Here is a 24,844-nt window from a genome sequence, read left to right as displayed (position 1 = left end):
TTGGAAAAAGGGGGGGAAAGTAAAGAAGGAAGGAAGGAAAGAAGGCGAGAAGGGGTAGGGGAGAAATGGAGGGAGACACAGGCTAGAGTTAGTATCTGTGTATCAGTAGCATATGTGTGTACATGTTCATGTATGCAGAAGCTTAGGGATATTCGTGTAGAGGCCAGAGGTTAATTTTGTCTTCTTCAGTCACTCTCTGCCTTATTCTTTGAGCTAGAGTCTCTCTTTAAATTTGGAGCTTGCCCATTCAGCTAGGCAAGCTAGTCAGTGACCCTTGGGGGTCTCCTTGTCTCTGCCTCCCAACCCCAACACTATACATACAGATATACGCCACTACACCTGGCTTTTTACCTGGGTGCTGGGGATCCGAACTCAGGTCCTCATGCTTGTGCGGCAAGCCCTTTACTGACTGAATCCTCTCTCAGCCCCCAGGGTTAGCATTTTGGCTAAGATTATTATGACTCTCCCTGTGTTCAGCAGTTGCTAGGTTAAGTGAACAGAGGAGACACTAAAGACGTCTACATATTTTGGTTTGATCATTTGTCAAAGGGTTTCCACCAGCAAGTAGTAAAAGTGGATCTTGAACCCAGGCCTCGTGACTCCAAGGTGGAGGCAGGGTAGGAAGAAATCTAGCCGGCTAAGGAAATGAATCTCTCAGGCATCTGGACATTTTCTCTAATAGTCCGGCTGATCACTATTTTTGGCTCCATGAGTGACATTGTCTCCGTCATCGACTCTCAATTCTGTTGTGAGGCAGCCACACATAACACGTCAGCGTCTGAGTGTGGCTGCGTGCCAATCAAAGTATATTTACAGAACCAGACAACAGGCCTCATTAGACTCAAGGGTCAAGTGTACTGACCTCTGCCCTAAATCACAGACAGCAGAGAGCTTGCCAGGTTCTAACTGGCCTCAGGGTTGGGTGATGAGGAATATGATGTTGCTGACCAACAGCAACAATGTATCAGGCGCTCTGGCGAGTGAGCTCTGAACGTGACTTCCGCCATCCCTCTACCAGCCCCATAAGGAGAATCTCTGATTCCTCCCCCCCCCCTTTTTTATTTTTGTAAGAGACCAAACAGAGTCAGGATAGTTGGTCAGAGGTCCCTCAGCTCGTATATGACAGTGCTGGTATTGGCCACACATCTGCCTACCGGAAAATTCCACGTTCTTCCTCCCACTTTGCATCGTGAATAACCCCTTGTTAGGGCTCCTCATGCAGAAATACTGGATGTCTTTCTGTCTCCTCAGTAGTCTTGGGTTCTAGGTCAGATCTCAACTTTGATCCCCACAATATAGCCATGGGCTTAACCTCATTGCCTCTATTCATTTAATGCTGGGGTTGGATACATGATCTGATATCCTCTGTTTTGGAAGGTTATGCAATCTTTTGGAGGATGGTCTGGCTGGAGGAAGTGGGTCTAGGGAGGTGGGGGTTGACACTGATAGCTCAGGTCCATTTTCTGTCTCAACTCTCTCTCTTGGTGACATGAGAAAGCCAGTGAGGTGGCTGACTGACACCCCACATGATGGAAACCGGAGTCAACACTTCCTCCCTTAAGTTGTTTCTTGTCAGAAGCCCTCCCCCCATCCCTAAACAAGTGGATTCACTGTTGTCTCTTACTTGACCTCAATGCCACAGGGAGTCCTATGGAGCCCCCGCCTCAAATCCTTGCAAGCAGTTCCAGGCTGTGTTAGGGCCATGTGAATCTCATCTGAGCATCACGGTCACCCCCTTCTAACAGAGCTTTCTCTATAACAGGGCGCCAAAATCTACCACACCAGGGACCCATACTAAACACCAGTGTAGCTTCAAGAAGGAAAGGTTTACTGTGGCTGACAGCTCAAGGCTACAGCCCATTGAGGTGGGGAAGACATGGGGGCAGGAGCGTGAGGCGGCTGGCTACATGACATCCACAGTCAGGAAGCAGAGACAGACGGATGATGCCGGGGTGCAGCTTGCTTTCTCCTTTGTCCCTTTTTATTCAGTCTGGAATCAAAGCCCTTGGTATGGTGCTACCACATTCAGGGTAGGTCTTCTCTCCTCAATCAGACCTCTGGAAGCACCCACACAGGCATGCCCACACACGAGCTTCCTAAGGGATTCCAAACCCAGTCGAGCTGACAGTGAATCTTTTAAAATTATGGTATTTGGGGTGTGTGTGTGTGTGTGCATGCGCGCATACATGCGTGCATGCATGTTTCTCTCCTTCTACCTTATAGGGATTAAACCCAGGTTATCGAGCTTGATGGCAGGCACCCTACTGCTGAGCTGGCTCCTGGCTTTCTTTGATTACAACTCATTTTGAGTACTAGGGTTTGGTGTGCTTGCCAAGGCATGTACGTAGCAGCTGGAGGAGAACTCGTGGGAGTTTGCTCTCTCCTTCCAACATGTGGGTCCCAGGGATCGAGTTCAAGTGGTCAGGCTTGGGGTATCAAAAGCCTTCACCCACCAAGCCAAGACATCATCCTGCCAGTGAAACGTGGTTATCATGACCACCTTCATCGTCACACTGGCCAGTGCCGTGTGGCCCCATAGGAAGTTATCCAGACATTTCAGGATGATGTTAGAAACCAGGGAAGTGGGCTAGATTTGTCTCAGAAGAAAGTTAGGTCTAAGCCTGTGAGTGAACACTATTCAGCCCCAAAGCTTCACGGGGCTGTAACCTTTGGAGACAGCACATAATTAAAATGCTTTTAGATCTGATAATATATTATGCTTGAATTGGATATTAAAGCTCATAGAGTCCTCCCCCACTGTGTGAACGGTGTGGGCAGCTTTCGTCAAAGCTTGCTGGGCACCCTAGATAAATTAGTGGGACTTGGGCTGGTGCCTAGCCTGTGGCCTCGAATTGAAAGTTTAATGGATTAGCTTTTATTAGTTGCAGATATCTTTGGGCTCAGAGAATTTTTCTAGTCAATGTGAGTATGGCTAAGTTGTCGCTCTTCCCCGAAATGAAAGCTTTACGACAGTTTGGAACTCCCGTGCCCTTGACGAGTTTTCTCTACCGGCTCTCTGGCTCCTGATGGTCCTAGCTCAGACCCCACCATCCCCACCTAAAATGCGGCCGCGGGATTAAACGGAATCCCGTATCTAGATCACACAACCTGGGTCCTCCATACAGTAGGCGCTCAATACATGCTGTCTGCTCACATTGGCGTCCTGAGCTGGGGTCTTTATCTCCATGGAAAGGGTGAAGCATTAGGAAAGCCTCCTTACCTCTGCAAAGGGTTTAGAGACCTCCACGCTCTGCTTCTCATCCGTGTTGGCTCTAGGAAGGCATGGTTCTCAAAGTGACTGTCACATTCGCCTCAGAAGGGGACACAGTGATAGGCGGGGAGTGTGGCTTAAGATTTATAGGAACTTCAGAACACCACTCGGCACTCGCTGTAGGACTCTGAGCAAGTTGGCTGTGCTTTGTAAGATATGGACACGGTTCCTCAGGGGTGCGCTTATCCCAGGGTGGGGGTGCTGTTTAAAGAGACTGTGAGTCAATAGAGCAGCACTGAAGGCCATAGCCTACTTCCTGCCCCCCGTCCCCACAAACCCTACCATGACAGACTAAGACCCCCGGAAACTGGGAGGTGCGATAAAATCTTACCTGTCGGTTACTCTGCCAGGGCACTGCAGAAGGGGCAGAGACAGGCTGAGGGAGGCCTATCACCATCTGGGACATACACAGCGTTTAAGGCTCTGCCTCAGCTCCAAGTCCAGCGGTGAGAGCTTTGCCCACATTACTGCGTGCAGCTTTCTTGTGGAGCAGCTGTGCAGGTGCTCAGGAACTGCTTCTGGCCCAGGGACTCACAGCAGCCTCATTGTAGATCTGCCTCAAACTGCCCTCTGTAAAATGGAGATGGCGTTAGCATCTTCCCATTTTCCATTTGTGTTGAAGTTGACATCAGGCGCCGGCGTTGATCACATGATGGCCTTAGTGAGGCGGGGCCTCTCAGTTTTAACCCAGGACTCACCCATATGGCTCTTCTCTGGCCCCCTAGAGCTCTCTCCTGTTCCCACCTCAGTAAGCTGGGATTAAAGACAGGATCTACTCGCCTTGGCCACCAGGGAGCTCATAAATTTCTAAAAACAGCCCACAACTATTCTGGTTCTCAAGCTCTCATTACCTTAAACCCGTCCAAGTCTGGACTGTTCTATTTCCCAGAAGGCTCTCCTGTTCCGTCACTTGCCTTCTGTTTTCCCCAAGAGACTCTTAAGCGAAGGAAACTTGCCTACACTGTTCATTACACCTCAATTCTTGAAGCCACTTTTGGCACTAGAAGGGGGCTGTGTGGGCTTTGTACCTATGCCGTAACAGATCCCCACAAACCCAGTAGCTTAAAAGCCACATCTGGTTGGTTAACCTCATAGAGTCTCATAGGGTCAAAACCAAGATACATATGACCTGACCCAGATGGAAGGATATATTTTCCTCGCCCTTCCCAGTTTCCGAAAACAGGACTTAAAATGGGTTGGAATTCATTGAGTCTTCTGCTCCTCCAAGATTGGGTAGGAGGCATTGACAGGTGAAACCTCAGTGTTCCCACCAGTGAAATGGGCTGTGTTTGTTGAGCCTTAGCTATGTGACTCGGTTTGGCTTTGATCTGCCCTTGGGCAAAGGTGAGGGACTGTGACTGAAAGGTCGCCAACATCTGTCAGTGCATGTAGTGTATGGACTCAGGGAGGGTACAGTGGTGTTGGACATTTATTGACCTTCACCCAGAGTATCTGGTTATTTCCTTCCCCTCCCCAACTCTCCCCTTAACCCCTGTCCCCTCCCCTTCTAGTTTGTTACTAGGAAAGCACCCAGGGCCCCCCCACTCACCAAGCAAGCCTCACCACTGACTCTCATTCCTAGCCCCCTCTTCCCTTTCACTTACTGAGGCAGGGTTTGCCTAAGTCACTAAGGTTGGCCTTGAGCTCACTCATTATCTCAGGCTGGTCTTGGACTCATTCTACAGCCCAGGCTGGCCTCAGACTCATTCTTTAGCCTAGGCTGGCATTGAGCTCATTCCATAGCTCAGGCTAGCCCTGAGCTTACTCCATAGCTCAGGCTGGCTTTGAACTTGTGAACCTTTGACCTCACCTTCCCCAGTAGCTTGGGGTACAGGCCTGTGCCAGCACACCCATTTTATTATTTTTCTCATTTCTAATTTTCTTCTTATTTCTTTTCCTTTTCATTCTCCTTTCCCTCTGCGTTCTCCTCTTCCAGATTTTGTCTGACATATCTCACACCTCTCACAGTTTTATTCCCCTTGCGCCCAATTTTAGACTCTCCAGATCAGAGCTCTAAGTTTTGTAACGAACTTACATCACATGGGCCAGACACAGCAGCACTCGCCTGTAATCCCAGCACTTGGGAAATGGAAGCAGGTGGATCATGAATCCAAGGCTAGCCTGGGCTACATAGCAAGATTGAAGCCAGCCTGGGCTACCTGAGACTGTTCCCCTAAAAACGTGTATAATGCAGACGCTTTATTGAGGTTAGCCCCTTCTGTGAGGTCTTCTGGTTGACTCTCCAACTTCGGAGGTGATCTCAAAAGCCGGGCCTCCTGCTTGCTGTCCCCTGTTCTGTTCGGAGGTGTTTCTTAAAGAGTTTCCACACCCCAACCTAGGAACGAGGATGGTCTTCCTCCCAACCTTCCTTCCTGTGCGCTGGCAAGGGAAATATCTCAGTCGTCTATTCTTCTTCCCCTGAGAATGAAGACAGCGGGCGCCGAGGGAGACTCTGTCTTGTTATCAGAAAATTAGGGTGGGAAAGCGGCTTCCACCAGCTACGAAGACATCTTAATAGACGCTTTGGTTGTTAAGCAGAAGTTTCTGGATGGGTTTAATTGCCCTAAATGTTATTGCCTTTCCCGTTATGATAAGGCCTCCGTTTCCCCGGGATAATTTTTTTTCCTTCCCCCTTCCATCCAGTTTCCTTTGCTCGAGGCTCGCTCCGAGTTGGCAAGTTTAGTTTAATGAAACCCAAACAAAGGAAGCAAGAGAGAGGCTCTTGGAGTTGAGTCTCACGCCCACGGAGAGCCAAGCCCCTGAGAGTGAAGGCTCCCGACTAATGAGGCTTCGATGCTTAATGCGGTTGACAGGATGCACCCCCTCCAGCCCCCCTCTTACCCTGCAAGCCCAGCCTGCGAAGTGAAAGCCAGTCCCGGAGCTTAATTGTGTCTGCCCTGAGCAAAGGGGCCGGATGGGGACTAAATGCCACACGGAGCTAATGGGAGATGCTCATAGCCTGAGATGACTCGTCCTGTGCCCGCCGGAGCCAGGACTGTCATCTGAGCACGTTTCATCTTTTCATTGCAGGCGGTTACAGAAACGTCTGATCAGGAGCCTGAACCTTGGTGCAAATGATACTCTGGGTGCTTTACTTGTTGAGCGTGTTGAACACCTATGTATTATGGGGTGTTAACAGCACCTCCCATGCAGGGTGACACCTCCAGAATGCTTTCAGAAATCTCCAAATAGCCCAAAGGGAGAGAAAGCCCCCCTGTTAAGGACATCGAGAGAGAGAGAGAGAGAGAGAGAGAGAGAGAGAGAGAGGAGCCTGTGTGTATGTGTGTGCTGCATGCATATGTGTGTGTGCATGTGCATTTGTGTGTATACCCATGTCTGTGCATGAATATGTGTGTGTGCATGTGTATTTATTTGTGTGTATACCCACGTCTATTCATGGATGTGTGTGTGTGTGTGTGTGTGTGTATCTGTGTATCTGTGTCTGTGTCTGTGCCTATGCCTATGTCTGTCTGTCTGTGAGTGTTTGTGCATATGTGTTTGTATGTGTGTGCTTGTGCCTCTGTTCGTGCGTGCATATGTATTTTTGCGTGTGCCCGTGTCTGTTCATAAATGTGTGCGTATCTGTGCATCTCTGTGTGCATTTGTGTCTGTGCCTATGTCTGTGCATGAATATGTGTGTGTGTGGCCATGTGTGTGTCTGTTCCTATGCCTTCGTCTGTCTGTGTGTGCATATGTGTGTGTGTGTGTCTATGAGTGTGTGTCTACATGTTTCTATGTGTCTGTAGATGCATACGTGTGTGCATGCGTCTGTGTCTATGTGTGTGCCTATGTCTGTGCACACATATGTGTCTGTGCCTGTCTGTATGTGCGTATGTGTGTGTGTCTGTTGGTGAGTGTGTATCTGCATGTCTCTCTGTGTATGTTCTGTGCACACATATGTGTTTGTGCACACATGTGTGTGTGTCTGTGTGCACTGGGTTTGTGCCTCCCCGCAGCAATGTTAGATATGTGTTTGTTACCATTCCCAGCTCTTTGCATGGGTGCTGAGGATTTGAAGTCAGGTCCTCATGCTTGCACAGCAGTACCTTTACCCACAGAGCCATCCTCCCAGTCCCTTTAGGGAGGCTTTGTGAACATTTACTCTTGCCTCTACTGGTACCTGCTGTGTGTGAGACCTTGACCAGATCAGTATACTTCTTTGACTCCTTTGCCTTCCTTTGCACAATGAGAATAACTATGGCACTGGGTGCAGGAGGCATAGCTTCTGGCTATTAAGTACACAGAGTACTTCTTGGTACATAGTAAGTGTTCAATAAACTCTTTCTGTTACAATAATCTTGGGTTCATGAAATACGTGCTGAGAACATACTCATACCAAAGCACTTTGCTCTGAGGTAAATGCAAAGATAAAGATTTGGTTGTTGTTTTTGTAGAGGAAGTAAATATATATAAGGTGTAAGATCTACCTCCTTCCTCACTCTGGGCAGACATTACTAATCAATCTCAAGACTTGTAAGGTCTACTTCTTTTCTTACTCAGGTCAGACATTAGTAATTAATCTCAAGAATTGTAAGGTCTACCTCCTTCCTTACTCAGGCCAGATATTAGTAATCAATCTCAAGACTTGTAAGGTCCACCTCCTTCCTCGCTCAGGGCAGACATTACTAATCAATCTCAAGACTTGTAAGGTCTACTTCTTTTCTTACTCAGGTCAGACATTAGTCATTAATCTCAAGACTTGTAAGATCTACCTCCTTCCTTACTCAGGCCACATATTACTAATCAATCTCAAGACTTGTAAGGTCTACTTCTTTTCTTACTCAGGTCAGACATTAGTAATTAATCTCAAGAATTGTAAGGTCTACCTCCTTCCTTACTCAGGGCAGACATCAATAATCAATCTCAAGACTTGTAAGGTCTACCTCTTTCCTCTCTCAGGGCAGACATTACTAATCAATCTCACTGCTTTTCCTCTTAGTCTTTCTCAACTCAACTCTAGTCAAGCACTCCTAATGGCCCATGAGTGGACTCTCATTCAGTACTTCCTATTTTATAGATGGCTCAGAGGAGGCTGACTTTTTCCTGTCCAGCCTTTCAGTGTTAATGGGTAGTATCTTTCCTCCCATGTCTGATGTCATTCTGAAAACGGGATTGATGAGGAGAAATATTTTTTTTTCTTTTCTTTTTTTCGGAGCTGGGGACCGAACCCAGGGCCTTGCGCTTGCTAGGCAAGTGCTCTACCACTGAGCTAAATCCCCAACCCCGAGGAGAAATATTTTTAAGAACATTGTTTTTCTCTTTTCTCTCCCCCAGGAACAGCTCTGAGTAGTGACATAGGTGTGTTGGGCTTTAGCTCAACATCCTGCAGGCTGTGGGTCTCATGAATTCACCAAGTTACTTCTTTCGTCCATTCTCTTTAGCATTTGGGGCTTGGAAAAACACACCCGCTCTTGCTAAAAAGGGTCCCAGCTTTTCAAGGTCAGCACAAAGGTCTCTGGAAACAGCTCTCAGATGGCTGGGACCATTGCTAGACAGAAGAGAGAGTAGTCTGGGGTTAAATGCTCCCTGGTGCGTTCCGACATGCCTAGCTCTCCCAATGAGAGCAACACCCCATAATGGCTGTGAGAATTGAGGACTGCATCTGCAGCCCTGAGGCCCCCAGAAGGCTCCATCCATCTGGCTGAGAAGTGCGAGCTGGCATGGGGTTGGCCTCTCTCCCTGTCTGTCTAGGGCTGTTTTATGTCTGCTGCCTGCCAAGGACTTCTAGGAGGCTGGCGTGGCGGGCGGGCAATGAGGGTGGGGTGGGGGTGGGGCTCAACATTTCAGAACACCAGAGAACTTGGTCATTATATTATAATCAAGGCCTTTAAAGAAACAACATAATTAATTATTAATCAGTTGTGTTGTATATGGGCACACGTGGGAGGTCAGAGGCCAGACCTCTCTCTCCTTCCACCGTGTGGGACCTGGCTGTTGGACTCAGTGTTCCCGTTTGTCGGCAAAGCCTTCATCCATCACTGAGTTATGCCGTCATCTCACACATACAGCTTCCTTCCTCCTTTCTTCGTTGCTTTTATTGCCGTGTAGCGCAAAATGACCTTGAGCTCACGGTCCTCCTGCCTCAGCCTGAGCATTCGACTGACTGGTACGCTTCCGTACGCCCTACCATGGCGGGCATATTTGAAGGTATCTGCTGCCGGCCCTGCCTGCAGAGCCTCCGGTGAATTTAGCCCGTGACCTAATCTGGGCACTGCCATGACTCCACAGGCTGAAGCAACTGGACCCCTTTCCGAGGCCAGTGAGGTTGGGGCTCCTTTTCATTCCCAAGACCCAGGCAGAGATGGCTCAGCATTTGACCTTCCTGTCTGTTCTTGTCCCCACAGACACACTCTCTGTACCTCGATGGTCGCCACAGATCCCACGCAGAGACCTTGGCAATTCCATCAAGCACAGGTAGGTAGGAGGCTGATGGTGGTGAGGGGGGCTGATTCCTATGGGTGCCAGTACCATGTCCGTCCCCAGCTCCCTCGCCGGCGTGTCCTGTCTTTTGCTAGACCAAAGTGTCTGCATTGGCAGCCTTGGTTTTGTCGAATCCACCGCAGGCAGGCAAAAGCAGAGGCTTTACCGTCAGGCTGATAGGAGTTCTAATCCCCCCTGGTAAAGTTTTGTAGCCTCGAGAAATCACTTAACCTCTCTGGGGCTCCATTTTTATTTGAGGGATAATTTTATGATTAAAAAGCACATAGCATGCAATGAGAGAAATAAAACAAGACCCCGGGATACTACAGTCGAGATCTTCAAAGACATGACATTAAACTGTAACATCAAACAGGTCTAGCAGGCTACCAGAGAGTGTGGCATCAAACCACAGTTAGAGGAGAAACTTTATTTTCTTGTAAGAATTAAGCCAAATCCCACAAGTTCATACATCCCACTTATAAATAAGACCTGTGCATCGCGCACGCACACCTCGCTGGCGTTAATAAGTACCTCAGGCTCCAAAGTGGAGTTCTCTATCACAAAATTCAAGGCGGCCAGCTAAACTCAGTGCTAAAGGTTAGCCCAGAACAGCAGGCCGGCAGGCGAGTGGGAGGCCTTCCCTTGGATCCCCCATGGCCTGGAATTTGTTTCCAACTTCGCGACTCTCCCAAATGGAGCTTTCCACATGTTGCTCCAGTCTCCTCACAGACTCAGGGGAGAAGAGAGGAAGTCAGGTGGGGATGGCGAAGCTCACTGCTGAGGCAAAACGGAGGCCTTAATGGATAAGGGAAGGGACAGAAAGCTAATTAGTTATGCTTGGCCCGTGAGATCTGAGATACTGCTGGTGAGTTCTGTCCCCAGCCGGACTCCCATTCGCTCCTTCATGGAGCTTTCCTTCCAACGTGCAAACGGCTAGTGTCAGTGTCACAGGACAGAGAGCCATTGTCAACGCTGTGGGACGTAGGTCTGTGCCCCTGAGGAGCTGGCCAGTCAGCACAGTGTCTGCCAACAAACCATGACAGTCCCCAGAGGTCTGTCAGAGGCCTAGGGGAGAAACACCAGGTACCAACACAGACACACAGCCTCAGCCTGGGGCCAGGCTGGACCAAGCACTCTAGCAACGACACATCAACAGCTCTTACAGAAACATGCCAGAACTCGGGACAGGGAGACCTTGGTGTAGCCGTGAGGAATGGTGACGGGCATGTCAGTGACCAGGTGGAGCAATGGTTAGGGGCTGAGCTGGGGCGTGAAGGGGAGGGAAGACAAGGGCCTTGTGAAATGTTTTCTGGCTCAGCTGCACCTTGCGCTGGCCACGGCGATCTCTCGTTTCAGCTCACTCTTGGGTTGCCTGCAGCTGTGGTTCCTTTCTCCCTCTGTATTAATCACGTCTCTGGCACAGCTATCCCTCCAGATTGGTCAAGCCTGTTGCTCAGTCACACCCCTTGCTGGGGATACTCTCACCTCAGACTTACCCGGCTGGCATCCACCCCTGGACTTTCTCACCATTTTACCAGAACCTGGTGTTGCCCAGCTTCAGACCCTGGTGTATAGGGGAGTCAGGCAGGCTGGCCACCATGGGCCCCAGAGCTGGCTTCCTGATGAGGTGAGGGCCTCCTGGTGACCACTAACCCTTTGGCTTCACATGTCCACCCACTGGCTAGATGCCAGGAAGGAAAGTCTCCCGGCCTGGTAAAGAAATGGCTTTAACACGCCATTCCGTGTGTTGTAGGGTGTAATGGTCCATGCTAGCAGCCCTAGCACACCGGAGCGTGAGGCCCAGGGTCAAGAGTTCAAGGATAGCCTGGGCTTCGTAATAAAGCCCTATCTCATAAAGAACTCCACTAGCAGCAATAGATCTCATTCTCATTTGAATTATCACAGCGGGAGCCAGAAAGCAGAGTACACCCACCCAGGGGACAGGACAAGGCTAGCCAGAGAGGAGAGAAAACAGCCGACAGGCCCTCACACCTTCCCCCTCTTCCTGCAACGCTACCCAGTAAGTGGGTCTTTTGCCATCCCCTCCCCTGAGCCACCCCAGTGAGCAGAATAAACCTGCTAAACCCTGCTAAGACCCAAAGGGGCTTAGCCAAGCCCAAGTCCAAAGCCAGAGAGGGAGCATCCGCCCAGCCAGCATCTCCAATGTGAATTTTGCTGTTTGCTTAGCTGTGGCAGCTCCGGGCTGTTGATGGCTTACTGTGTTTGGAGGTCTGACCCAGATCCCACAAGAGGGGGCAGCAGAAGGAGGCAGGCTCCCCCCTCAAAGTGCCCTGTGTCTGAGTTATGTAACCGCGTCCAAGTTTCCCCTTTGACACTCGGAGGAGGCAGTGGAGATTAGCCATAACTACTGCCGACGGGGGCGCAAATTGAAAATTAAAATTAACTGTGACCCGGGAACCTCCAGTGCTTCTGCTGGGTCCAGCCCCCGCCTCTGTCTTCTATCTCAAGGCAGAAAGCATACCACAGTGCCCGGAGAGGTAATCTGTGAGTTAATCTAATGACTTCCAACCCGAATTGGTGACCAACCGTGCTGTGTGGGGATTTCCACACTGCTGCAGGTGGCAGTGACTGAGGGAAGATGGGCCAATGGTCAGAGAAGGCTTCCGTTTGTCGGGGGTGGGGAATGCTCTGCTGCTAGTGGATTGGGAGGGTCCCTTGCTCTCTTTAACTGGACCCACCATGAATAGACCAACCACAGTGTGTTTGTTAAGTGAATCACTGACCGTATTGAACAGCCAAGGTAATCACTGACACAGCCCAGTTCTTTGAGCACGACCTATGTCCCAGATGCTACAACCCCTTCAACACGCCATCACGATTACCCCCACCTCATAGGCAAGGAAAGTGAGGCTTCACGGTTTAAGCCGCTTGATTAAACTTAAAAGCAACTTAGTCTTGAAACAGACAAGGCTGGAACTCAGGGTTTATAGGCTTCCCATTCTAGGGGTGCATCCTGCAGGGGATGCTTCACCTTAGACCTTCTTGTTCCTTTCCTACAGGTTTTCCACCAAGTACTGGATGTCTCAGACGTGCACGGTCTGCGGGAAAGGGATGCTTTTCGGCCTCAAGTGTAAAAACTGCAAGTGAGTGCTTTTCCTTCAAGGGACGTTTTACGTCGTCAGAGGTCAGCCAGTGCAGGGATGGACGTGGGGGCTGCCCAGCAAGTATGAGTGAGCTCTTGACTTGGCAGAGACTTTTTTTCTTTGTATTTCAGAAAAGGCCCCAGGCGGAGCTGTGTGCTTGGGTAGGGTATCAAGGAGAACAGTTCTGAGGAAAGCCAGAGCTGAGAGGAGGTGGGGGGCTAGAACCCCTGTAGTGGTTCTCACACAGGGCATCTATGGTAGTTTTGACTCTGAAGTGTTTCCTGCAGTCTCATGTGATTGGATGCTTGGTTCCCAGCTGATGTTTTGGGAATTTGATGATCCTTTTGAACATGGGGTCTAGCTGTAGTCGCTGGGATATAGGAATAGAAGTGAATTGTCCCAGGCCCGCTCCCTTCCTACCTAGGACTCTGTTTCCTCACTGCCTCTGTGGCAGGACCTCATGTTCCCACCACCAGGCTTTCCCACCATAGTGGACTATGTCCCCTGAGCTGCAGTTGTTCCAGGACTGCTGTCACAGTCTAACTAACACAGTGTTACTGATCAGTCATCAGCTAACTTTTCTTCTTCTTGCTCTGGAGTAAATATTTTAAGCCCTATGGGCCTCCAGGGCCTTGGTGTGTCCCTTACCGATGCTCAAAACTGACTCCTGTGTTTTAAAAGCAGCCACAGACAATTCAGAAATAGTTATAGCAGTGGGTTTGGTGCAATAAAACCATTTTATTTATGAGGACAGTGGGCCACATGGCTCCAGCCCTGTGGTTTGCAGATGCCTTGGATAGTTTGCAAAGTTCTTTCTCCTCTATTCTTTCTTGCCGTGTGCCGTCTTTGAAGGTGTGTTATGATTCCCCCATTTTATGTCTGTGAAAAGTATGCCTCAGCTTGGAAAGGTCACAGCTCAGGGGGGAGGGAGGACTTGCACTCAGGACCCTTACTTAACTCTTGCTTCTTTCTTTCCATGGCTTCATGTTGGATGCTAATTCTGGTTGGGAGGTGGGATCACCATGATCTTCACCCTTACTCCTTCCTATGCCCATTCTCTGTCGTGTCTGACAGAATGTTAGAAAGAAAGCGAGGGACAACATGGACACCAGCCATGGGTTCTGGAGACAGATTGAACCAGGTTCAAACCCTGTACCTGCCACTTAGTAGTTGTGCGACCATGAGCAAATTATCTCACATTTCAGTCCTTCATGTGTCCCTCTGTTTATATGTGTACATGTGTCATGTGTCCTTCTGTATATATACTCACACATGTCATTTATCCCTCTGTTTATATGTGCATACATGTCATTTGTTCCTCTGCATGTGTGCATATACACATGTCATGTGTCCCTCTGCATACATGCACACATATATCATGTGTCCCTCTACATGTGTGCATACACATGTCATGTGTCCCTCTGACATATGCACATACATTTCATATGTCACTCTGCATGTGTGTGCACGTCATGTGTACCTTTGTATGTGTCCCTCTGCATATATGTGCACACATACCATGTGTCCCTCTGCATGTATGCATACACATGTCATGTGTACCTCTGCATATATGTGCACATCATGTGTACATCTGCATGTGTGCATCCACATGCCATGTGTCTCTCTGTATACATGTACACCATGTCATGTGTCTTTCTGCATGCATGTATACATATGTCATGTGTCTCTCTGCATATATTTGTACACATGTATTCACTCATTCCTCAGGTTCAACAATCACAAAACAGACAATTTACTGATAGGAGACACTCAGTAAGAGTCGGTCTCTCTCTCTCTCTTCAGGTATCTTGCAAAATGCCTGTCTGGTGGCTTCACCAGAGTAAATCAGTCAGGATGAGCTCCCTGGTAGTCTGGGCTGTGGAGAGGATTAATTATTTCCAGCCCCCGGGGATCCTTTAGCTCTATGGTCTTAGGCGGTTGGGACAGTAATTGCTATATATTAGCATTCTGAGCCGATGTCCTCTGTGGTCCCAGGCTCTCAGGTGGCCCCTCAGCTTTCTGACTCTGGGGTGCACAGGGGCAGGTGCTTGGGTCTGGCTCAGAGGCTGCCTGGTCCTCCCAGTACACCTGTTGCCTTAGAGACTCATCTTGACTATATCAACTCATGCTGTGTCCTGTGGAGGAAATGGCTTTCACATCCTCACACCTGCTGTGTGGAGGCTTTGAAGTCAAGTAATTAGGTGACAGGGACACAGCCAGGAGTCAGCAAGGCTGAACACTTCTCAAGCCTTTTCAATTTTCAGCACTAGAGGTGGGACCCAGAGGCAGCTTTTCCTCCCTTCCTTCTGCTCTAGGAGTAATGACCAAAGCCCAAGACCCTGCCAAGGGTCTAGAGAGGGGGCTGGGACAGGAGAGAGAGAGCCAAGGTGCTGGAAGCCAACAGTACTAATGTTGGGTCCCATCTTTGTGTGAAGTCCTAAGAGGCCCGTAATCTTGGCCTTTTCTTCTCTGAAGAGTATACATGATATTGGCGCCCACCACTGGACAACTGGAGGGAGTCATTGAAATGTCCTCACCTCACACTGTTATCAAGGAACACCCCACCTCATTCCACTTTGTGCAAAATAGCTCCTGGCACATGGAGGGGTGGGTCAGATCTCAGATCAACTATGGTTGGATGGTACCCATGACTTTACCAATGTGCTCAACCATTCAACAGTGACAGTAACAGTAGCTGCTGCAGCTGCTGTGGTATCCTGGCATGCTTTTGTCCAAGCCATATACCTTTGTCAGCTACAACAGAAACAAGATCCAAGTCCATGATATACCTATCTAGGCACACTGAGACTGTCAGTTGAAACTCATCCTATAGAGAAAGTCCTGGGGAGCATCAGTTAAGGTGAGAGGGTGGACATTTATTTGCATGTGTTTTTCAAGGATTGAAAAAAAGATGAGGACATAGTGAGTGGGTTCCTAGGAGGATTGGATGAAGGATAGGAACAGGCAATATGCAAGCTCTATGGTCAAGGACTTAAGACCCAGCAGAGAAGTGCATCTGAGTGGAAGGAAGGTCAAGGAAGAAGAACAGTTGTAAGTGACCTTTCAGAGAGGTGGTCCTAAGAAGGAGGAGGCTAGAGGTCACTTCTTACAGAAGCAGGCAAGAGGATTTCATCAGTTACCTGCCAATACTCACCAGCTGGATACTTCGTATCACAGGTTAAGATACCCTTCTCTGTACTGCTTGGTTACCAACTAGACACTTAATATCACAGGATAAGAAACACTGGTCTGTACTGCTTGGTTACCAGATGGATACTTAATGTCACAGGTTAAGAAACCCTCATCTGTACTGCTTGGGACCAAAAGTGGTTTTAGCTTTGAGATGTGTTCTGACTTTGAAATGTCTGCATAATGCAAATGTTTGCATATGTGAGATGTTAGGGAGATGAGAACCAAGTTTAAACCTCAAACCTAAACTTCATTTGCATAGTGTTTTTGGCGAGCTCGTAGTTTAGCTCTGAGGTTAGGCATAGAAAATGGTCGACCTGTGGTCCTGGATAGTGCTCCACCTGTAGTCCCATGGGTGCTCAGGAACTTTCAAGTCAGAAGCCATTATGAATTTCAGATTCGGGGATTAAGGGTGTTAAACATTAATAAAACATATTAAAGGAGTTTCCAGGCACTGGAAACAATGGCAGGGGATAAAATGGATAAAGCCCTCCCATTGGTGGGATATGCCTCTGACTCCTGATGCTATCTCATGCTTGTCATGTGATCAGTTCTGTGCCTCCATTTCATGTTCTCTAAAACAGCTTCTTGACATTTACCTCAGTGGAGGTTTACTGTAGCTCTTCAACTTGAGAGTATCTAAACTCTCCAGGAAGCATACCTCTGGGCATGTCCGAAGTTTCCAGATTAGTTCAGCTGAGATGGAAAGAACAACCCTACCTGTTGGATGCCTCATCCCATGGGGTACTGGGTGGCATCACAAGAAAAAGTGAGCACTGGTGCTTATCTCTGATTCCCGACCATGGGGACCTTGTGGCAGCCACCACATTCTCCTGCCTCCGTGCTGTCCCTTCCGCAATGGTCCACACCCTTGAAAAATGAGCTGAAGTTAATCCTTCCTCCCCCAAGTTTGCATTTGCTGGTGTTTTGTCACAGCAGTGAGAGAAGTCACTACTAAAACAGTTTTTTTTTAAAAAAGTGACAGTGTAATTGGCCTGTTAGAAGCACGCTCTTCCCTTACCTGGCCCGTTATGAGCTCTAATTAGCGAAAACGATCACCATTGCTGCCTTTACAAATTAATGTTGGGATAGATCTCCACCCAGGAAGCCAGATATGTCTCCTTAGTGCCTAGCCCCTCTCCCCACCTCCAGCGCTCTCCTCTTAAGTGCCCACTTCCTCCGGAATTATCATCAGCTGTCTTGTTGGGAGTCTGAATAGAGAGATTAATGAGCTAATAGGAAATTAAGGCTTGGAAAGCAATTTCCAGTTATCTAAATCGAGGCGGTTTCATCTAATCGGTTCAGGAGTGTGGAAGGGAGCCGCGCGCGGAGAGGCCGGATGTCAGCACTCTTCCGCATTGTCTCCTCAGCGCGGACTCAGCTGCCAGGGTTTGCTCTTGCAGTGGGTTTCCCAGGGTTTGGTTGTCTGTGCCCCACCCCACTCAGAGCTCCTTGCGTGGGTATCTGAAGCCCTGAGGTCTCATTTATTAGAAACCTTTCTAGCTTCTCCTCTCTGTCTCTGTCTCTGCCCCCTCGCCCCCTCTCTCAGTGTAGCTCAGGCCAGCCTACAGCTCAGCTAGATAGCCCAGGCTGGCCTCAAACCTAGGTCACCCCCTGCCTCCGACTCCCCACTGCCAAGATTACGGATGTGTGCTACCGTATCTGGCTTCATTCGACTTCTTGTAGGCAAACAGTCATTTACACAAGAGCATCTCGAGTGGCTTTTGTGGTAGAAACAGAAAATCAAAGCGAAGATGTATTTTTCTTTCTGTCGGGGCCACTACTATTGAGTGATAAAGACCGGGCTGGGATTAGAGAGGTGGCTCGGTGGTGAAGAGTGCTCGATGCTCTCTCAGAGGACCTGAGTTCAAGTTTCAGCATCCCCATCAGGTTGCTCACAACTGCCTGTAACTCCAGATCTGGTGCCCTCTTGTGGCCTCTGAGCAACCTGCACTCATGTACATAGGCATGCACACACGTGCCCACATACACACACATACATATACACATGCACATAAAATTGTTATATAAAGAAGGAGACATTATCCCAAGCCACCAATAGAGACACAACGTTTTAAACTAGCCCTGTTTGTTTTTGCTGCCTCGACCTCTCTTTCACACCAGGCCAGTGCTACCAAGGAACTCAGACAGGGTGGGCCTCCAAAGAGCCTCTTAGGAGTGCGTGGCCTCCTCCCGTCTTAAGAGTGACAACAGAAGAAGTCTGTACACGTTGCCAGAGAGAAAGGCACCTTTGCCACTGGTTTAGAGAAACAGGTTTGCAGAATAAGTAAATGTATTACCAAACCTTCATGCTCGGGTGATAATATTCCCACCTTAAGGTTTTAGGATGACTTATGGGAATTTCCAACCCCGTAATTACAGAATAATTAGAGCCTTGAGTGCCCTGCTTAGCCTGGAACTTTCCCCATTCCAGCCAAAGTCCCAACTGCTTGAAAAAAACCGCCTTGGTCAGCCCTGAGTTAGACACCTTGCCACAGAGGCAGGTTGGTGCTAGCCAAGGCGTTGATGTGTTCCTATTAAGGCCATTGCCAGCCTACATAGGTGTGAACCCCCTGATCAATTCTCTAGTAAGCGGGACAGCAGCCTCATGAGATGCTTGCCTTGACCAAGGCAAGTGTTCCGCCTTCCCTGGGCTCTTTGGATGCCCACCCTGTCCCTTGGCTGCACAGGCTGACTCTGCTTTCTTTCCACATTAGTGATCACTCATTTGCACTTAGATAGGGGCTCCTGGCCCTTTTACAGTTCGACTGCATTACAGGATCCGCTCACTGCATTTTCAATCACCGTGCGCCCTGTACAGTCTCCTTACCTGACGTACAACATCTTGCTTACAAAGTGCTTGGTTTGCAAAATGGCTGTCCCACAGGTGAGAGGGAAGGGAGAACTGAAGGTGGCCAAGTTGGCGCGGGAGCTCATCCCTCCACCCTTACTAAACTGTGGACCCATGGGTACAGCTGCTGCAGCTGCCGCGGAGTTCCTGGAGGCCCGGGAGGCTGTCCACCAGGCAGGATGTTGGCAGGATGTAATTACGAGCATGCGTTTTGGAGATCACCCGCTTGAAGCCTGAACTCGCTTTTCCACGAATAGAAACACTTCACTTCTTGCAGAAAAACCACCCTGGAAATTAACCATCTCTTATGTGCAATAGTTTTTATTGTCGTAGGAGGAAAATAATTTGAATCCTATTACAGTTGTATGTAAGAAAGGGACTCATGTAATTGGGGAATTGGGTGGGGTCATGGTAATAATAATGGTGATGATGATGGTAAGGATGGTGATGGTTTGGTGGTGAGGGTGATAGTAATGGTAATGAGATAGTAGGCACTGAAGCCTCATCTCATCGCTGGCATTTTGCTAAACACATTAGAAGCATGCTCCCACACGTTTCAAACCTGGAAGGCAGGTGGAGACTATTATCACCCCATGTTCCAGATGAGAAAACAGAGGCCTCAGAAGTCTTACAGGGTGGGCATATCTGTCACCCAAACACAGATGCCCGTAATCTAACTCCTTGGATACTCAATCATTCTGTGGGGACCCAGGTCTCCTGTTCTGCTTCCCTTGAAGTGTGCAGGGCAGAGCGTGAGAACCTGGGCTCGGCTGTAACCCTGGACCAAAGCTTTCCCCTCCATCTCTCTGGGTGCCACACTCTCCCTTCGAGTCCGTCATCTTTTCTGGAAGTGGAAGGTGACTGATGGCTTTTAGGTTAGGATGCCAGGGAGGTAGAGTGTGTCTGGGGTCACTGTCGTGCCTTTCTGAGAACGAACAGGCTTTACAGTTTCAGGATCACAAGTTCTGTTCTGGTGAGGCCAAGTTGTTGAAGCACTGAGACTATGAGGGAAGAAAGGGAGGAAAGAAGGAAGGGAAGGAGGGAGGGAGGGAGGGAAATGAGGTGGACAGACTCTCCAAAGCCACACAGGAGCCTGAATTGGATTCCACAGTAATGGGGGCCCTTGGAGGGTTTGGAGGACCGTGGCACGCTGAGAATGATATCCGGGAAGGCTCAAGTCAGAGAACCTGCTGATATCAAGTGGAAGTTGATTCAGGAAGTGTCTGACTTGGAATAGCTAAACTCGATCCCAGGAGCAGTCAGGAAGAAATGTTTCCTTCTACCCCCCCACCCTGCATCCTTTTCCAGAAGTCCGATTAGAAAAGTGATTTAATATGCAAAACAGGAAAATATGAACAATTTAGTTTAACTTTACTTGGGCGGACAGGCAGGAAAAGAAGAGAAACATCTCCCATGTCTGGGGTCTTCTGCCTCGCCCTGAGGCTCCGATGCGAAGAACCAGGGTTGGCACACAGAGAAATGGCTGATGAGGCTGACAGGATTAGCCAGACGCTGAGATGCCAGTCCTGGAAAGGAGGCAGGTGGGACCCCAACTGAGCTCTGTCCCCCGTGCTCCAGTTAGAGAGCATTGTCTGCCCAGCTGGAAACGGACATCTTTCCCCCAATCAGACCACCCTGTCCCTGTCTTTGGAAGAGCAGCTAGTGTGTCAGTCGATCGATCAGATGATCACTTGCTACACAGTGGGTTTCCGGGGGCCCCCAGGAGTGTCTGTTGGTATCTAGGACTTGAGGTAAGTAGAGTCATTGCCTGAGAGGATTCCTAGGTGGGATTTGGAGCTTCCAACAGAAAATGGGGTTCTAATCCTGACTCCGTCGCTTCCTGATTGTGCTGATGCGGTCAAGGCAGCTCCTCAGTTGGAACCTTGGTGTCTTCCTCAGTGAGGTGAGGAGACTCACACCTTCTGCCTCTCGAGGTCTCAGCGCTGAGGATGGAAGTACGGTGCCAAGAACGGATACTTGACACAGAGTAGGTCTTCAAGAAAGCCGTAACCGCTCTCCTGTTTACTGTGGGAGTAACCCTAATTATTGATCCTTTGCTTGGGAGACTTTTTTAGACGAGAAAGATGGGCTGGCTAGAAGACCGAGAGTCCTAACATGGACACAAGATCAGGAACAACATGGGTTTTCCTTGGCCAGGGGACGACCCAGGGCTCTCTCTATGCAGGCTGGTAATAGACCCTGGTTTTCCAAAGCCCCAACCTGTTCAGTGCAGCTGACCATGGCTGCCTTCCCTCTATGTGCAGCTTACTGGATCACCTTACTGGCATGACCAAACTTTTTTCTTAAATGACCTGCTTGTTGTGGATCTGCGTTTGTCCCTGACTTTAGAAATGGGATCCCAAAGGAGACAACATGCTATTTAATGGGGTTCTAAATGTTGACCTCATCTTGTGTTTTTCCAACCCTCAGTACTGAATGAATTTAGTCTGGGGTGGGGAGTGGGGCATCCCTTTAACAAAAAAGGAAGGAGAAGAGGAGGATCCAGCTAACTAGGCAGAGGCTGAGAAGAGGGTGGACCTCAGACTCAGATGAGGGGCAAGAGGTGCCTGTGTTTTTGAATGGTAAGTCAGGGAGATCCCCAGACACCAGGGAAAGGTCCTAGGTGCAGAGAAGTCACCCAGGGGCTGAGGAGATGGCTCAGACAGTAAAATGTTCCCCATAAAACAAGAGTACTTAGATTGATCCTTGAAACCCATGCAAAAAAGCCAGGTTTAGTGTTCCAGGTGTGGCGTTCCAGGTGTGGTGGTCCAGGTATGGTTTTCCAGGTGTGGTTTTCCAGGTGTGGTTTTCCAGGTATGGTGGTCCAGGTGTGGTTTTCTAGGTGTGGTGTTCCAGGTGTGGTGGTCCAGGTGTGGTTTTCCAGGTATGGTGGTCCAGGTGTGGTGGTCCAGGTGTGGTTTTCCAGGTATGGTGGTCCAGGTGTGGTGGTCCAGGTGTGGTTTTCCAGGTATGGTGGTCCAGGTGTGGTTTTCTAGGTATGGTGTTCCAGGTGTGGTGGTCCAGGTGTGGTTTTCTAGATGTGGTGGTCCAGGTGTGGTGTTCCAGGTGTGGTGGTCCAACTGTGGTGGTCTAGCTGTGGTCCCAGTACTGGAGAGGTGGAGGCAGAAGGATCCCTGGGCCTTGGTGGCCAATCAGCTTAGATCACAGTAAGTCCAGGTCACAGTAAGACACCCTGTCTCACAGAACAAGTTGAATGGCTCCTGAAGAAGGGTACCCAAGGTTGACCTCTAAACTCCAAGTATACATCCATGAATGAGATCATGTACCATGTCCCACCCCTACCTACACATACATGTGAACCTACACACACATACACTCACAAACACACACCTATGTACACACACACACATGCACACACACACATACACACAGAAAGAAAGAGCAACAGAGTGAGAGAGAGAGAGAGAGGGAGGGGGGAGGAGGGGGAGGGGAGGGGAGGGAGGAGAGGGAGAGAGAGAGAGAGAGAGAGAGAGAGAGAGAGAGAGAGAGAGAGAGAGAGAGAGAGAGAGAGAGAGATAGATAGATTTGGGCTTCATGGTCAGGCTGACCTGAGCAGGCCTCGGCTCCCTGCCCTAACTGTGTGATCAAAGGGACATGAACAGGGTCACACAGGCTCCAGGGAGGCCACACATCTCTGCAAACACACTTCGGGTCTGCACAAGGCGCCACTCTGCCCTGTGCAAGCCAGGCATCTCGGAGAGCAATCATGTACAGCTTCCTCTGAAGATGGCTAACTTTCTTGTAATTCCAAGGCTTAATAGGATAAACTCCAGGTCTGAGGAACAGTTACTTGTGTGGAACATAGTTCCCCGAGGGAGCTGCTGGCTAAATGAGACCTTATCTCCATCAGATGACCAGATCTGAGTCAGCCTGATGATGTGACTACCTGAGCAGCCAAGGTAGTCAAACGGCTATTTCCATGCTTGCCTAGGCTGCACAGTGAGTTTCAATTTAGTGAGACCTGGCAATTTAGTGAGACCCTGTGTTTAAAAATATCAAGGAGAAGTAAGCAGCGGGCTGGGGGGCCTCACTCGGCAACGGAGTGCTTGCCTGGCACGCTCGAGGTCCTAGATTCGGTCCCCAAGATGGAGTTAGATGACGTGAATTTGTCTCCAGTGTTCATCTCCACTGTGGTCCTCTTTCCTTCCCCTTCTCAGTGATGGGCCCTCTGGAGCCTTGGAGGCTGGGCAGATGGTACAGAGATGGCGGAAGAAAAGAAAGGGAGGTTGAGTGGACAGGCAGCAGTGGGTGGAATATTGATAATTTGAGAGCTATTTTTTTTTTAACCAAAAATTGAAGAAAAACTAACCCGGTTTCTATTTCTGATAAATTGTGCCCTGTCCCTCTTATACCCAGGGTCTCCCTCACAATTCCTTCCCTTTTCCCTAACACGGGTGTGGACGGGGTGTTATCTCCAAGGACCATGTCCCTTTGTGAGGAAATCTGGTCTTTGCTCTCTGTCTGATCACGGCCCAGGGCAGACCTGTGAAGCCGACAGGAGCCTACAGACCAGCACAGAGCCGCCTGAGAAGCAGGTCCCAGACTGGGCACAGGTAGAACTCCCTGAGACAAGGGCAACGTGGGTTTGAACCGTTCGTTTGGTCAGTCTTGCCAACTTCTGGGGAGGTCGCTGGGCCGGGCCAAGTCCCCCATTTCTCCTGTATCCTGTTTACTCTGAGTTAGTATTTCAAAATCTGCTTGTCTCCTACAAGGAGCAGGGACATTTGAAAACCCCAGTCTAGGACCCAATAAAGATACTTGGTTTGGGGAAGGGTGGTTGTTTTTATACTTTTTTGAGGCAAGGTCTTAGTATGAAATCTGGGTTGGCCTGGGGTTCACAATCCTCCAATGCCAGCCTGATAAAATACTGAGAGTACAGGTGAATGCTGTTAGGCTCAGCTGGACTCAGCATCAACACTTTGCTCGGTGCTTGTATGTAATCGTAGTTCTCCTATTCATAGTGATGGTGGTGATGGTGATGATGATGATGACGGTGATGATGATGGTGATGATGATGGTGATGATGATGGTGGTGGTGATGACGTTGATGGTGGTATCACATACTGAAAGTCATCCCATTGCAGGTAACTTGTGTAACACTTCCCAAGCACGGTATCATTCAATCCTTGCAGAGTACTGGAGCTCAGAATGGATATCAGGGCTGACCTCACATTCCCCCATTCTGAAAGCTGAGCTTACAGGTATATGCTACCAGGCCTGATCTTGGGATCTTTTGGGCTAAAGTGTATTGTATTCTCTTGTCCATGGTAGGGGCAACTTGAGGGAAGATAGGTTTGTTTGTTTGTTTGTTTGTTTGTTTGTTTTTTTACTTACAGTTTCTGGATTTCCTACCTGGGGCAAGGAAGAAACAGTGCTGAGAGCATTCGGACTGGCGTGTTCATGTGACAGGAAGTAGAAAAGTAGTCTGGACCCTGGGTTACTTCCAAGCCCGCCCCTTAGTGACCTACACCTATCAGCCAGGCCCCACCCCTTAAAGACACCACAGCCTTCAAACTCGCACTCCAAGCCATGAAATATGGTAAAAAAAAAAAGGGGGGGGGGAGAACAAGTATACATTTGTATAACAAGCAGACCAGCATTTCCCTAGTGTCTGACCCATCTGGGTTGCTCGGGGGCTTGTTCTAGTCTAGCCTCAGAGATGCCAGTTCTTCAAAGAATCCTAGAGACGTTTCCAGAAGGCACCAATGGGGCTGGATGGGAAGCTCCGTGTTGAGAACCATTGGTGGTTTTCCTGGTCTCTCCACTTCTCTCTAGACTCATGGTCTGCTCTATGCCTAGGTGTTCTAACCATTGTGCGGAGAGGACAGTCAGCTTTAGAGGGAAGAAACACACTCGAACTTCTGTGTGGTGGGCGGGACTTTCTGCTCAGTCCTAAGATGCTGGTAGCCTGAGGTCAGTCGCCTGGCAAAACTGTGAATGATCAGAAATTACAATCGGAAATATGGCAGCGGCACACAAAATGTCAGG

At 49.2% G+C, this 24,844-nt stretch overlaps 1 protein-coding gene across 1 annotated transcript in view; it reads left to right on the top strand.

The window, feature by feature from the left end:
* Positions 1–24,844, top strand: part of Ksr2 (kinase suppressor of ras 2) — a 362,348-nt gene that overhangs the window by 249,920 nt on the left and 87,584 nt on the right. Inside the window, exons 6-7 of the mRNA XM_032886286.1 lie at positions 9,616–9,685; positions 12,712–12,795. Of these exons, the coding sequence (XP_032742177.1) occupies positions 9,616–9,685; positions 12,712–12,795 (154 nt within the window). The remainder of the gene's footprint in view (positions 1–9,615; positions 9,686–12,711; positions 12,796–24,844) is intronic.

Source organism: Rattus rattus, chromosome 16, assembly GCF_011064425.1.
Source record: "Rattus rattus isolate New Zealand chromosome 16, Rrattus_CSIRO_v1, whole genome shotgun sequence".
Classification (NCBI taxonomy): Eukaryota; Metazoa; Chordata; class Mammalia; order Rodentia; family Muridae; genus Rattus; species Rattus rattus.
This window is presented reverse-complemented; position numbering and strand designations above follow the sequence as displayed.